This window comes from Anolis carolinensis, unplaced genomic scaffold, assembly GCF_035594765.1.
Source record: "Anolis carolinensis isolate JA03-04 unplaced genomic scaffold, rAnoCar3.1.pri scaffold_8, whole genome shotgun sequence".
Taxonomy (NCBI): domain Eukaryota; kingdom Metazoa; phylum Chordata; class Lepidosauria; order Squamata; family Dactyloidae; genus Anolis; species Anolis carolinensis.
Genome location: NW_026943819.1, coordinates 5,436,597 through 5,451,359, shown reverse-complemented (window position 1 = coordinate 5,451,359; position 14,763 = coordinate 5,436,597). Strand labels below are relative to the sequence as shown.

Sequence of the window (14,763 nt, the reverse complement as noted above, 5' to 3'; positions counted from 1 at the left end):
AGCAGCAGGAGAATTTTCCTGCCTGCAGTTGTGTAGGAGAAGATCAGGCTGCAGCCCCTCCTGGATTAAGATGCGCGAACTCAGCAGCCACACAAATTACTCCTACGCTGTGAACTTAAAAAGCTACTTGCCCACTAAACACATTATTAGAATTATGACTTGCAACAGCAAGAAGCAGAGTGTGAGAAGAAACGCTCCAGAGGAGTCTCCGGCCCATTCTAAGGCCGAGGAAGAACATGTGGCACAGTCCTCTGAGACCTGTACTATTCTCACCACTGAAGACATGGATGGAGGTCACTCAGCTGAAAACACACTCTTGCTGTCAAAACTTTCCCTCGACACATAATGCTTAGCTTTCTTCGGTTTTTCACCATGCATGGGGTTATTTTTTATATAGCAGCAGATCTAATTTTCTTTAACTGGGCCTTACCTGCCCATAAACTTTTGTGGTTAATTGCTAAGTAAATAAATACAGTATGAACTGAGCCTGACCTTCCTTGGATTTCAAGATCAAGTGGGATCTGGTGCCCTCGGGTTTAGGCCCTAGAGCAGGGATTCTGAACTTTTTCCACTTGCGACCCCTTTTTACCCAAGACATTTTTATGGGACCCCAGGTATATAAAATAGGTACAGTAGAGTCTCACTTATCCAACACTCGCTTATCCAACGTTCTGAATTATCCAACATATTTTTCTAGTCAATGTTTTCAGTACATTGTGATATTTTGGTGCTAAATTCGTAAATACAGTAATTACTACATAGCATTACTGCATACTGAACTACTTTTCTGTCAAATTTGTTGTATAACATCATGTTTTGATGCTTAATTTGTAAAATCATAACCTAATTAGATGTTTAATAGGCTTTTCCTTAATCCCTCCTTATTATCCAATATATTCGCTTATCCAACATTCTGCCGGCCCGTTTATGTTGGATAAGTGAGACTCTACTGTATAAAAATCATTTACTGAAAACAGAACATTTGCGAGGCTTGCCAAACAGGTTACTTTTAGTGAGTTTTCCTGGCTGTCTTGCCATGTCCTAGAAGCATTCTCTCCTGACGTTTCGCCACATCTGTGGCAGGCATCCTCAGAGGTTGTGAGGTCTGTTGGAAACTAGGCAAATGGAATGTCTGTGGAGTCCACGAATCAAGGAACATGCAAGGCACTGCGGACTAATTCAACTAGAGAAGTCAGCCATAGCAGAGCACTTGATGAACCAACCTGAACAGAGCGTATTACTGGAGAACACAGAACCACCATGTCAGACTATGCAAAGTTTAGGAAGCAGTGCTCTAAAGGACTGGAATCCAGCCAATGGATACAAATTTCAAGACACGTGATCCCAAGTAAATATCCTTTGTTCAGAATCATTAGCCGTCCTTGGGGCTCCTCTGCCCTCAGAGTGTTGCTTCCAATCTACTGTTCTGATTTTTGAGTTTTTTAATACTGGTAGCCAGATTTTGTTTATTTTCATGGTTTCCTCCTTTCTGTTGAAATTGTCCACATGCTTGTGGATTTCAATGGCTTCTCTGTGTAGTCTGACATGATAGTTGTTGGATTGGTCAAGCATTTCTGTGTTCTCAAATAATATACTGTGTCCAGGCTGGTTCATTGAGTGCTCTGCTATAGCTGATTTCTCTGACTGAATTAGTCTGCAGTGCCTTTCATGTTCTTTGACTCTTGTTTGGGCGCTGCGTTTGGTGGTTCCTATGTAGACTTGTCCACAGCTGCACGGTATCTGGTAGACTCCTGCAGAAGAGAGAGGATCCCTCTTGTCATTCACTGACCGTAGCATTTGTTGGATTTTCTTTGTGGGTCCAGAAAGGTCATGCTGCCACTGTTCTCCATCATGACTCCTTATGGAAAGCCATTTGGTTATGATCCAGGGGATTCCAATCTTCCTGGGTGAAATACACAGTCACCTAGATTGGAAGCAACACTCTGAAGGCAGAGGAGCCCCAGGGACGGCTAATGACTCTGAACAAAGGATGCCCCCCAGGCAAGAGACAAACCTTTCCAATGCTAATTAGGGTGATTAACTGCAACATTAACTGGCTTCCAACTGCGAAAGGACTCTTGTCACACCCTGGACTCTCCACAGATATATATTTACCTTCCTTGCCTAGTCTCTCCATGCCTCACAACCTCTGAGGATGCCTGCCATAGATGTGGGTGAAACGTCAGGAAAGAATACTTCTGGAACATGGCCACACAGCCCGAAAGACATACAACAACCCTGTGATCCCGGCCATGAAGCCTCCAACAACATGTTTGGGGAATTAAAAAAATATTTACAAGCCATGCATGGTTGAATTTGAAATGCAGAATTTTTGGACATAGAGGGCTGACTGCCTTGAAACAGGCGGAGGGAGCTCCCTGCTACAAAACTGCTAAAATGGTGACGTGCGGGGAGGGAGGGATGGGACTGTGAGTCTTTTATTCAGTCCGCAAGCCAGGTTGACAGCTGTTCCGTCACCTCCATCTTTACAGGAGAAGGCAGGGGTTGGAGGCACTAAAACCCCATTGCCTCTGCATCCAAACACCCCCTTCCATATAATTGCTCATAAGGGCACAATCCACCCCTTTCTCTAACCAGGCCTTTCTTTGCCTCCCGCATATTGCCTTTTAAAACCCAGCCGCCTAAATTGTGGCAAGACGGCGACACAGAAATAGGCACCCAGGTACTAAATTACAGGTTAGGAGCTGCACTGGCAGCCAAATCGCAGGCCCACGTCAAAAAAAGCAGTGGAGTGGCGCCTAATGAGCCTGGCCAGATGTGTTTCCTCTCAGCAATGTGAAACCAGGCGCAAGGATGTGTGTGTATATGTGTGTGTGTGTCAAAGGGGAGGGGGCATGGAAAGGAGCCTTTCCTCAACCACATCACACAGGAGAGGTTTAAATGTTGTTTTGACAAACTGACAGGTTGCAGGGAAGGAAGATTCAGAGCAGAGCCAGTGGGCAGGGATAGAGAGATGATGGGTCAACAACAAAGCCACGCTGGGCAGAAGCCACAGCAGGGGCTGAATGTGGATTTATAGCTTCAGGCAGTGTGTGGAGGTGTGTGGGACCAACTACTGTGCTTTCTCCATTTTTCTTACCAATTGCAAGGGTAGTTTGGCTCTCCTGTGGGAGGGTTTGGAGTGGGGACATGGGTATCAAAAACTGTGGCACCCCTCTCTTACTTAGGTGATCCCTCATAGTTCAGGATGATGGTCCTCCAGGTCTTGGCGGAGGTGGCTGTGGAGACCTATTCTTGACCTGCATGTTCTTCCGCAGTGAAGGCATCAGTTTCCACATGGAAGGCGATCCCAGTCAGGGTTGGCTTGACACACTTTCCTCTTGTCACGTTTCTCCTTTAAATCCACTCTTTGTGCCTCTTCAAATTCAACAGCACTGTTGGTAACAGCTGACCACCAGTTAGAGCGCTCAAGGGCCACAGTTTTTAAGGTTAGCTTTGAGCCCATATTTTTTTTCCTGTCCACCAACATTACGTTTCCCATTCTTGAGTTGGGAGTAGAGTAACTGCTTTGCGAGACGATGATAAGGCATTTGGAAAATGTGTCAAATGCCTTTGTAAGGTCAATGAATGCCATTACAGTGTTCCCTCACTTATCACTGGGGTTAGGTTCCGGGACCACCAGCAATAAGTGAAAATCCGTGAAGTAGGGACACTATATTTATTTTAATATTTATACATTATTTTAGTAGTTATACACTATTTTAAGTCTTTATCAACCAATCGTGTGTTGATGAATAGCTTCCTTCTCCTCCCATTGCCACTAGAGCTCCTTTTCTCTCCCATTGGTTTCTCCTTCCTCCCTTCCTTAGGCTATAAATTGTAATTTTTTATGATTTATAATAGTCTTTTAGAGTTTATTGAAAAACCGCGAAACAGCGAATCCGCAAAAAGTGAACCGCGAAGTAGTGAGGAAACACTGTACATCTGTCTAATGTGTCCCAGTTGATGAATGATTGGCATAAGATTTGAAGTTGGGATCTCCTTGTCAATACTTTTTTACTCTGAGCTACCAGGAGGCCCAAGAGCAGATTTCCTCAGCTATCTGTCCTTTGCTGACTGTCCTTTTTTTCCCCCTTACAGCTGATGACTTTGAACCCAGGTGTCTCAGCAAGCGCTTTCCACACCCTCTGGGAAATTAGTATTGATCAGATGGCTTCAGCAGGTGAGTGTGATGAAGGGGTGGTCTAGGAAAAGAACTGGCACTTTTGCAGTCACTTGGAACTGTTCGTTTAATGCTGTTGCTCTCTTTGTTTCCCTTTGAGAGATCTTAGAGCGCTGTGATGCTATTATAGTGCCAAGGAGTGGGACTAGTTGGCCTTTGGGGGTCCCTTCCAACTCTGATTCTGTCTTTATTATGTGTCATTAAACTCAAGGAAACCACTTCAAATCCTGCCAGTATTTACAGTTAGCCATGTTGGATCTGTGTACCAAGTGTGGTCCAGATCTGTTGTCGGCCGGGTTCAGTGCTCTCTGGATGCAGGTGAACTACAACTCCCAAAATCAAGGTCCATTCCCACAAACCCCTGCAGTATATTTACTTGGTCATGGGGCTTCTCTGTGCCACGTTTGGTCCCGGTCCATTGTCGATGAGGGTCACAGTTTCTCTGGATGCAGGTGAACTACAACTCCCAGATTCCGATACATTGTTCACTTTTTTATGTGTATAGGTAGATTGGGATTGCATAGTGGTTTTATTGCTGATTGAATTGCTTTATTGTTTTGCTTTTGCTTTTATATTGTTGTGTCCGGGCTTGGCCCCATGTAAGCCGCCCCGAGTCCCTTTGGGGAGATGGGGCGGGGTATAAGAATAAAGTTGTTATTATTATTATTATTATTTTATTATGACACAGCAAACAAGATAGATATGCTTATTATTATTATTATTATTATTATTATTATTATTATTATTATTATTATTATTATAGTGCAATTGCATAGCGTAACTGCTGTTTCAGACAATTTAGGAATCTGGATGGACACACTACTACCTTTAATGTTGTTTTAATACTGTTTTCAATGGAGCAGTGAACATTCAAAGATTCTCTGTAGATGAAGTGTATTAGGAACAGCTCTTGGTTGTTTAAGGAGAGGCAGGGAAGCAAAGGGCAAGAGCATGTGTGCACCAGAAGGCTGAAATTACAGGGAATTGTGGGCTGGCTTTCAGAGCCTGTGCGGGCAGCCACAGACAAGACAGATTTCGGATCGAGCCTTAGATGTTTCTCCGGCATCTTCTCTCTCGGCTGTTTCTGGGGAATTTGCTTACTCCAGAGAGTGTCTCATCTGCTCCCTCCCCCTTTTCTCACTTCTCTTCCAAGCTTTGAGGGGTGAAAGAAAAAAGCAAAACAAAACAGAACTTCAAACGGAAAGAGACATCTAAGCTGGCACCAGAGATTGAGTTTGGGGGGAGGCGGATCTTAATCTTCTGTTTGCTACTTCCTCATCTTTGCAATTAACTGTGGTTCTGAGAGCAAAGATTAGGATTCCAGGTGAGGAAGGAACAGTGGGAGTTTAAAAGGGGTTTAATACTTGAGGTTGCTTTTGTGCAACCTTGGGTGCCAAGGAGGGGGATGCAAGGCCAGGAAGGGTAGCGGGGAAGAAGATAAACAGCCCCGTGGCATCTTAAAGGCAAAGACATTTATCCTGGCGTGCTGGGGAAGGGGCCACCTGTGGGCCCTAAACTCTTTCCTCAAGTCCTATAGAATACCTCCAAGCTCCTGCTCTCCCAGTTTTGGCGTTAAGTTGCACCCCGAACACTTGAAATACCAAGGCCGAAAATATGAAATACCATATATAAGGTAAAGGTAAAGGTTTTTTTTCCCCTGACATTAAGTCTAGTCATGTCCGATTCTGGGGTTGTTGCTTATCTCCGTTTCTAGGCCGAAGAGTGGTGTTGTCCATAGACTCCTCCTAGGTCATGTGGCCAGCATGACTGCATGGAGTGCCCTTACCTATTGATGTACTCACATTTGCATGTTTTCGAACTGCTAGGTTGGCAGAAGCTGGAGCTAACAACTGGAGCTCACCCCGTCACACGAATTCAAACCACCAACCTTCTGCTCAGCAAGTTCTGCAGCTTAGTGGTTTAGCCCACTGCGCCGACTGCGGCCCCAATACCATATATACTAGTGCATAATTCAACCTTATGTATAAATAGAGGGCAGCTTTTAGGGTCTAAATTATAGATTTTGCTTTGACCCACAGATAAATCAAGGGTAAAACTTTGAGGCAGGTAACAAATCTTTTCTTCTGTTGAAAATGTGCAGAAGGAACATATGTATGTAGGAAAAAGTAAAGACTAGAGAAGGAGAGGGTCTTGTTTCTTTCATGGGAGGGCTGAACTTGCTGATATCAAATTGCCTTGGCATAAGGCATGATGGAGCTTTTTTATTTATTTCATATCAAAAGCATTGCATAATAAGTAAGTTTAAAAGTGATAAATAAAGGAATCACAAGCAGCTAAATAGTTTTAGATGGAGCTGTGCCTGCCTCTTCTTCCCTCCTTCCAAGGCCAGGGCAGAAGTTCACAAAATGGGTTTTTGTGTGTGTCAGGAGTGACTTCTGGTGTGAGAGAATTGGCCGTCTTCAAGGACGTTGCCCAGGGGATGCCTGGATGTTTTACCATCGTGTGGGAGGCTTTTCTCATGTCCCTGCATGGGAAGCTGGAGTTGATAGATGGGAGCTCACCCTGCTTCCCAGATTCGAACCACCAACCTCTTGGTCAGCGGTCCTGTTGGCACAAGGGTTTAACTCATTGCACCACCTTCTTTCACTGTATCACACAAATCTCTGACATACTCACATATCTGGAATGTGTCCAGAGGAGGGAAACTAAAATGATCAAAGGTCTGGAGAACAAGCCCTATGAGGAGCGGCGTAAAGAACTGGGCATGTTTAGCCTGCAGAAGAGAAGGTTAAGAGGAGACATGATAGCCATATATAAATATGTGAGGGGAAGTCATAGGGAGGAAGGAGCAAGCTTGTTTTCTGCTGCCCTGCAGACTAGGACGCAAGGGAACAATGGCTTCAAACTACAGGAAAGGAAGGAGATTCCACCTGAACATCAGGAAGAACTTCCTCACTGCGGGAAGGGCTGTTCAGCAGTGGAACTCTTTGCCCTGGACAGTGGTGGAGGCTCCTTCTTTGGAGGCTTTTAAACAGAGCTGGATGGCCATCTGTCGGGAGTGCTTTGAATGCGATTTCCTGCTTCTTGGCAGGAGGTTGGACTGGATGGCCCATGAGGTCTCTTCCAACTCTACTATTCTATGATTCTATGATATCCTTGTATTCCTTGCTGGGAGCCATATACTTTTCTAAAAGTTGGTTACCATCTGCACTGTGGACATAAGCTTTCACCAGCACAAGGTATATGACCTCAGCTACCTTGCATTGCTTATCTCTGGGTGGAACACCCAGTTTTCTGGCTCCAGACTTAACTTTGGAAAGTCAATTTGTGGAGGAAGAAGTGGTGAACTCAGTTTGGTGGGTCAGGTGGATGTCTTGGCAGAACTTGACAGCATCCTCCGTTTGGCCTGTTCCCACCGCCTTTGATGCCTCCTGTCATCACCCGCTCCGCAGGGCAAGCAAAGGCTGCACTGCTTTCCTTCAAACCCAATGATGAAGAGTGTGCCTTCCCCTTTGAGGCTCCCTCCCTGCAGTCGGGTCTGGTCTCCCTCCTCTACAGGCAGCAGCAGCAGTGAGAGTAAACCTGCCCCTTACCAAGACCTCAGATTATAAAGCGCCTTTGTGTTCAGGCAGCCCCTGGCCCAGCAAATGCCCGCAGGGGGGAGTGAGGCCGGGATTGGGGTTTTTACAATGTGTTGGGGCCTCTCCCTCCTGCTCTGCTGGGCAGAGAGAACAGCTGGGGCTTCTGTGCAGCTGCTCAGAGTTTGGTCCGATGAGGGGAAGGCAGGGCAGAGGGCCCCTTTATCTTGCCAGGCTTGTCCTACTTGTGGGGTGTGACAGATGCTGGTGCTGCATCCGTTCTCTAAGTGAGTCACTTTGGGCAAGGAAGGCCAAAACGGTTTAACGGCGGTCACAGTAAGCTCTTCACCTGTCCTTCTGTGGCTGACTTTGGCAGTCTCATTTCACAAGTGCATCTCGACAGGTCAAGTGGTAGATCAGTCATCAGGCTTGACTCTCTGCCAGTACTTGGGGCGAGCTGCCAAGTTCTTGAAGAGGCTGGTGAAGATGGTGGTGATGATGATATAGCAGCTGCAGAAGATGATACTGCCAACCGGGGAAAAGGAAGAAGAGAAAGTGAAGAAGAAGTGGAAGAAGAGCGTAGAATTTTGGACGGATTTGCTCAGTCTCCCCTTTCTTTCATTTCTCCCGCTCAGGAGTCTGGATGCCGTGGCCTCCCCTTCCTTTATGTACACTCTTTTGCCTCTAGATTGTCAAAGGTAGTAGGAGTAGGACAGATTCTTGTAGGCCTCACTTATATCTGGAAGTTGAGATCTCTTTAGAAGAGGAGCAGATAGAGGTGGGCCTCCAGAAGATGTCCACGTCAACAGTGATTTTTGAGAACCTTGGGTCCCAAATACTTCGGTCATGGAACTAGAGAGCTCCGTAACTGGGTTTCTAATTGATTCTCAGACCACAAATCCTATCTCCTTGTGGGCCATGAAAGCAGAGAAGACGGTACACCTGGCAGGAACTTATCAACACACAATTGGTTGATAAAGACTTAAATAGTGTATAACTACTAAAATAATGTATAAATATTAAAATAAATATAGCGTTCCTACTTCGCGGATTTTCACTTATTGCGGGTGGTCCTGGTCTAGAGGCCTCTACTCCTCTAGCGACATAATACACAAATCTAAGAGAACATGGGCACTTCTGCAAACTCTCTTTATGGCTTCTGCAATAGGAATACAATGTTCCCTCACTTTTCGCTGGGGTTAGGTTCCAGGACCACCTGCAATAAGTGAAAATCTACGAAGTAGGAACGCTATATTTATTTTAATATTTATACATTATTTTAGTAGTTATACACTATTTAAGTCTTTATCAACCAATCATGTGTTGGTAAATCGCCTCCTTCTCTTCCCATTGCCACTTGGGCTCCTTTTCTCTCCCTTTGGCTTTTCCTTCCTCCCCTCCTTAGTCTGTAAATTGTAATTTTTTATGTTCGAAAACATGCCAATGTGAGTAGATCAATAGGTACCGCTCCGGCGGGAAGGTAACGGTGCTCCATGCAGTCATGCTGGCTTGGAGGTGTCTACGGATAACACCGGCTCTTTGGCTTAGAAATGGAGATGAGCACCAACCCCCAGAGTCAGACATGACTGGACTTAACGTCAGGGGAAAACCTTTACCTTTATAATAGTGTTTTAGAGTTTATTGAAAAACCGCAAAACAGCAAATCTGCGAAAAGTGAACCGCGAAGTAGTGAGGGAACACTGTATTCCGTCTTTCCTTCACATCTCAACACAGCACATACCCTTCCTGCTTTCCTTCTCAGGTTCATGCCTCTGGCCCTGTTCTTTTTTCTTTTGTCTCAGAATGCACCACTCCATCTTCTCAGGCCTCCATTTTCCAGAGCACTTTAGACAGAAAAGCAAAATGAGCCAGAGAAAGGAGCTTTGCTTTCTTGCCATCTGCAGAGCTGGGGAAAAGGACCCTCCTGCAGGGCTGTAATGCTGGCTGCCATTGTGCAAGCGCAGGGCACACTCGCTTTTCCACTGATGCCACCAGTGGAGCGTATCCTTTCTGACAGGCAGGAACTGGGAGGCTAGAAGAGTCAAAAAGCATGGAGCCAGGAGATACACAGAGGAAGAGAGAGAGATTGCGCAGGGGGAGAAGCCTCATGCTGCTCTGCAGAGCAAAGAGAACATCTGGTGTAAATCAGCTCTAGGGAGGCAGCGGAGCAAAGAACATGAAGGGGTTGGAGAGATGATTTGGACAAGGTCAGAGGCAGAGATCTGGGTGACGGGGAAGCAAAGGAAGGGAAGGGTGAGGACCTGAAAAGAAAAGAGGAGCAAAAAGAAAAAGGCAGCATCTACTTCTTCCCTCAACATGTGTGGGCCAGATGACCCTGAGTGAATAGGGATGTTCTAGGCAGAGCCTTTAGGGCTACTGCTGAATGTTTGTGTCTCTGCAAGACCACAATTTTAATGGACTATTTGTACTGCCTTAAAGTAAGCAATGAGAAATGTATTCTGTACTACCCATCGCCACATATTGTGCATAGCCATTAAAGTGCCTTAATGTATGACTTGTCCCATAGGGATTTATTGTTAGGCCCATGAGAATGGGAAGTACAGTTGCCTCACACTTCCTGCTTTTCCACAGAATAGAAGTGTGCTTTTGGGACTAGAACCCCCAGAATCACTCAGCTGGCATGGGAAGTATATATAATGGTGGTGGGGATTCTGGGAATCCAGGTCCAAAGCATCCTGCCTTGGCTAAACTGCTGTGCTGCAGAAAAATCCTGCTGATTGAAAGGGCAGCAGTTCAAGCCCGGGTGGGGTGAGCATCTGCTGTCAGCCCCAGCTCACCTGCCCACCTGGCAGGTCGAAAGCAGAAATGCGAGTAGATAAATAGGCACCACTTTTAGCGGGGAGGTAATAAAAGTGCCCTTAAGGACATCGATTGGAGGAAAGCTCCTTGACATGGTAGATGGAACAACAACCTCCCCCTCCCCCATGGCTGGAGTTGAACACCTCCAAGATGCCAGAAATAAGATAGGAAAAACTACCTTTACCTTTCATTGTGTTGTCTGTCCTTGTTCATTGTTTAATCGGCATTGAATGTTTTCCATATGTGTATTTTGTAAGCCGCTCTGAGTTTCCTTTAGGTTGAGAAGGGTGGGGTATAAATACTGTAAATAAATAAATAAATTTTACAAGTTCTGTGTTAGTACAGGGTAGCGGGTCCTCCACAAGCTGTTTTTCCGGTTCCCGATTCTTTGGAGCTTCTATGCTCCTGCTCTTTGATTTTTTGCATCCACAGATTCAACAACCAATAAAGCAAAATGTGATTTTGTGATTTTGCCATTTTAGGAAATCATTGAGCATTCACAGATTTTGGTATCCGCTACAGATCCTGGTGGCACAGTGTGTTAAATCGCTGAGCTGCTGAACTTGCAGATCAAAAGGTGCCAGGTTCAAAATCCCAGGAGCGGAATGAGCTCTCGCTGTTAGCCCCAGCTCCTTCCAACCTAGCAATTCGAAAACATGCAAATGTGAGTAGATCAATAGGTACCGCTCCGGCGGGAAGGTAACGGCGCTCCATGCAGTCAGGCCGGCCACATGACCTTGGAGGTGTCTACGGACAACGCCGGCTCTTTTGCTTAGAAATGGAGATGAGCACCAACCCCCAGAGTCGGTCACGACTGGACTTATCATCAGGGGAAAACCTTTACCTAACCTACAGATCCTGGAACCAAACCCAAAATACCAAGGCCAATTTAAAAATGTTTGTGTGGGAGAAAGATTGTCCTTTGTACCACAGGGCCACCCCAGGAAAGCCACATCACTTTCTCAAAATCTTGGGAAGAGGCTTAGATGCTGAGATGTGCTGTGTCCCATTGCGCTCCCGGGAGAGATCCATCTTCCGGTTTGGATGGTGTGCGTGGGCACTGAGCGCCCTTGGACTCATCCAGCAGATGTGGATGTGGCTGAGAGGCATAGGGACCATTTGATGACTTTATCAGGGGAAGAAAAAGTGTAACTTTCTTTCCTGCTTCCGTTCTTTGGTTTCAAGAAGGCAACTTCCTTTTTTCTCATTGTAGTTTCAATGTGCTGTGGGGGAGTGGGCCTGTTTACCAGACTCGGCTTTTCCTTTCTGTAAGCTTCACTGTGGGGCTATCGCTCTTTCATAGAATGAAGAACAGCGGCAATAAACATTTGGAAAGTAATGGCTTAGCACAGCCGGGGAAACTATTTAGAGGCAGCCAGCTTGCCTCTGCTCAGAACCACCTCTGTGAATAGCAGGTTTGTTCCATGCGGATGCAGAGGCTCCGGGCAAACTCCAGACATAATTTTGGGGCAGCAAATTAGGAGGAAACACTGCTCGTTCGATAGATTTACTGCAGGGTTTTATTTCACCAAAACCTAGTCCCCTACAGTGTAGAAGAAGAACTCAGAGATGGTGCCGCTGAGGTCCTTTAATGCACGCAGGCTTTCCAGAGTGCTCCTTGCAGAAGGCAGCCATCTTCTCAAAGGGGCGACAGCATCCAAAATACTTCAAAATTGTCTACTTGGATGTCTGAGGTTGCTCTTGGATGGTTCAGTGGAGACAGACTTTCATTCATGCACAATAGTATCAAAAGTATTATTTACAAATTACTTTCCAAGTTAGTGTGTGTATACACACACACACACACACACCTTCTGCTCCAGAGTATTGTAGACACCCAACCTGTATGTCGAGTTCTAATTTCATCAGAACTTAAAAAAGCTCCTCCTTTGGAATTTTTTTCAGCTTTTTTTTTTGGACTGCCCTTCCCAGAATGCTTTCTACCAACATACTAGTAAAAAAAATTGATAACATGCCTCTATGCATCTGTTATGAATAACTTTTCAATAACTTTAAAACATAAGGGTAAAGGTAAAGGTTTCCCCTGACATTAAGTCCAGTTGTGCGGGTTGGTGCTCATCTCCATTTCTAAGCCGAAGAGCCGGTGTTGTCCATAGACACCTCCAAGGTCATGTGGCATGACTGCATGGAGCACCGTTACCTTCCTGCCGAAACAGTACCTATTGATCTACTCACATTGGCATGTTTTCGAACTGCTAGGTTGGCAGAAGCTTGAGCTAACAGCAGGAGCTCACTCCGCTCCCTGGACTCAAACTGCCAACCTTTGGTCAGCAAGTCCAGCAGCTCAGTGGTTTAACCCGCTGTGTCACTGGGGGCCCCCAACTTTAAAGCATAGGTTCTTTTTATTGCAATTTTTCCAGTAAGAGAAAGGGTATCAGAACATTTACACTTTTACACAAAGAACAACATTGGAGATACAGACATAAAGATTCTTTGTAACTACATTGAATCCACAAACAATCTACAGTTACATTGGCTAACAAACAAAGGGGAATTACAATTTTACTCAGCATTCCCGTTACACATACACATTCATTCATCCTCATTCACACAAATATTACCATATGCTTTCTCCCTCCTTGGAGAAGAACATCACTTAGGCCAGACCCTGCTTTCTCTGCAGCCTGCCAACGCATAGTTCCAAAACTTCTAAATGCATCCTCTTTCCCTAAGAACAGTGCCAAGGATCAGAATCCTGCTTTCCCATAGCAGATCTGACACTTTCTGCAAACATATCATGTCTCCAAAATTGCACCCTTTTCTCTTCCCTTGAGAAAAGGAGCAAGTGTCCAGAATCCTGCTTTCCATTGCAGATCTGCTACTCACAAAGCTACACCATCTCTCTCCTTCCCGAGGAGAAGAGCATGGCAGGTGAACAGCAGATCTGTCTCTCACAATTTCTGGGTTGTAATAAGGTCTCTTGTATAGCAATATTTCTTACTGCTGTTGTTCCAAAGTTGTAAATGAATTATAGATATTTTTCCAGCCTGAAACATGTTGATTCCATCTCAGTTCCTGGATAGATGTTGAATCTTCTTAATTGGTGTTGGTAAATGTATGGAGTCTTGTGTTGACTTCCTTATTAACATAAGGAAACTTGTAAACATTTCTTTCACTTAAAGAGCCATGTCTTTGGCAGTGTAAACATGTTGTTTTTCCACCAAAAGTTCATCAAGTCAGCAATACTTTACTTACTTAGGCGATCCCTCGTAGTTCAAGGAAGATAGTCTTCCAGCCGTGGGGTCCTGTGTGTGGGTTCTTAGGTGGCTGAAGAGACCTGTTCTTGATCTGCATGTTCTACCACAGGGAGGACATCGGTTTCCAGGTGGAAGGCGGTCCCGTTCAGGGTTGGGTTGACGGGCCTTCCTCTTGGCACGTTTCTCCCTAAAGCCCTCCATTCGTGCCTCTTCGAACTCCGCAGCACTGCTGGTCACAGCTGACCTCCAATTACGAGTGCTCAAGGGTCAGGGCGTCCCAGTTCTCAGTGTCTATGCCACAGTTTTTAAGGTTGGCTTTAAGCCCATCTTTCAATCTCTTTTCCTGCCCACCAACATTACGTTTCCCATTCTTGAGTTGGGAGTAGCATAACTGCTTTGTGAGACGGTGATCGGGCATTCGGACAACGTGACCAGTCCAGCGGAGTTGATGGCGTAGGAGCATCGCTTCAGTGCTGGTGTTCTTTGCTTCTTCCAGCATGCTGACATTTGTCCGCCTGTCTTCCCAAGAGATTTGCGGGATTTTTCTGAGGCAACACTGATGGAAATGCTCTAGGAGTTGAGTGTGACTTCTGTAGACCGTCCACATTTTACAGGCGTAGAGCAGGGTTGGGAGGACAATGGCTTTGTAAACAAGCACCTTGGTATCTCTACAGATGTCCCGATCGTCAAACACTCTCTGCTTCATTCGGAAAAATGCTGCACTCGCAGAGCTCAGGCGGTGTTGTATTTCAGTGTCGATGTTGACTTTTGTGTAGACGTGGCTGCCAAGGTAGTGGAAATGGTCAACATTTTCTAATGTTACACCATTAAGTTGTATTCCTGCCATTGTCAATAACAACAACAACAAGTCAGCAATATCAACAGTTAATCATTGTCACAGTTCTCATCAGCAACTTTTAATTACTGTTCCTGAGTGTAGTTGTTTTCCAGGCCTCAATATTTTAGAATTGTGTCTTCAGCCCATTAGGCCCTATTCATACTC

The 14,763-nt window shown here is 45.4% G+C and overlaps 1 protein-coding gene across 1 annotated transcript in view; it reads left to right on the top strand.

Annotated features, from left to right (window-relative positions):
* The window catches only part of fam178b (family with sequence similarity 178 member B), a 159,970-nt gene that overhangs the window by 30,271 nt on the left and 114,936 nt on the right, over positions 1–14,763 (top strand). The window contains exon 8 of the mRNA XM_062961255.1: positions 4,102–4,183. Coding sequence (XP_062817325.1) covers positions 4,102–4,183 — 82 coding nt within the window. The remainder of the gene's footprint in view (positions 1–4,101; positions 4,184–14,763) is intronic.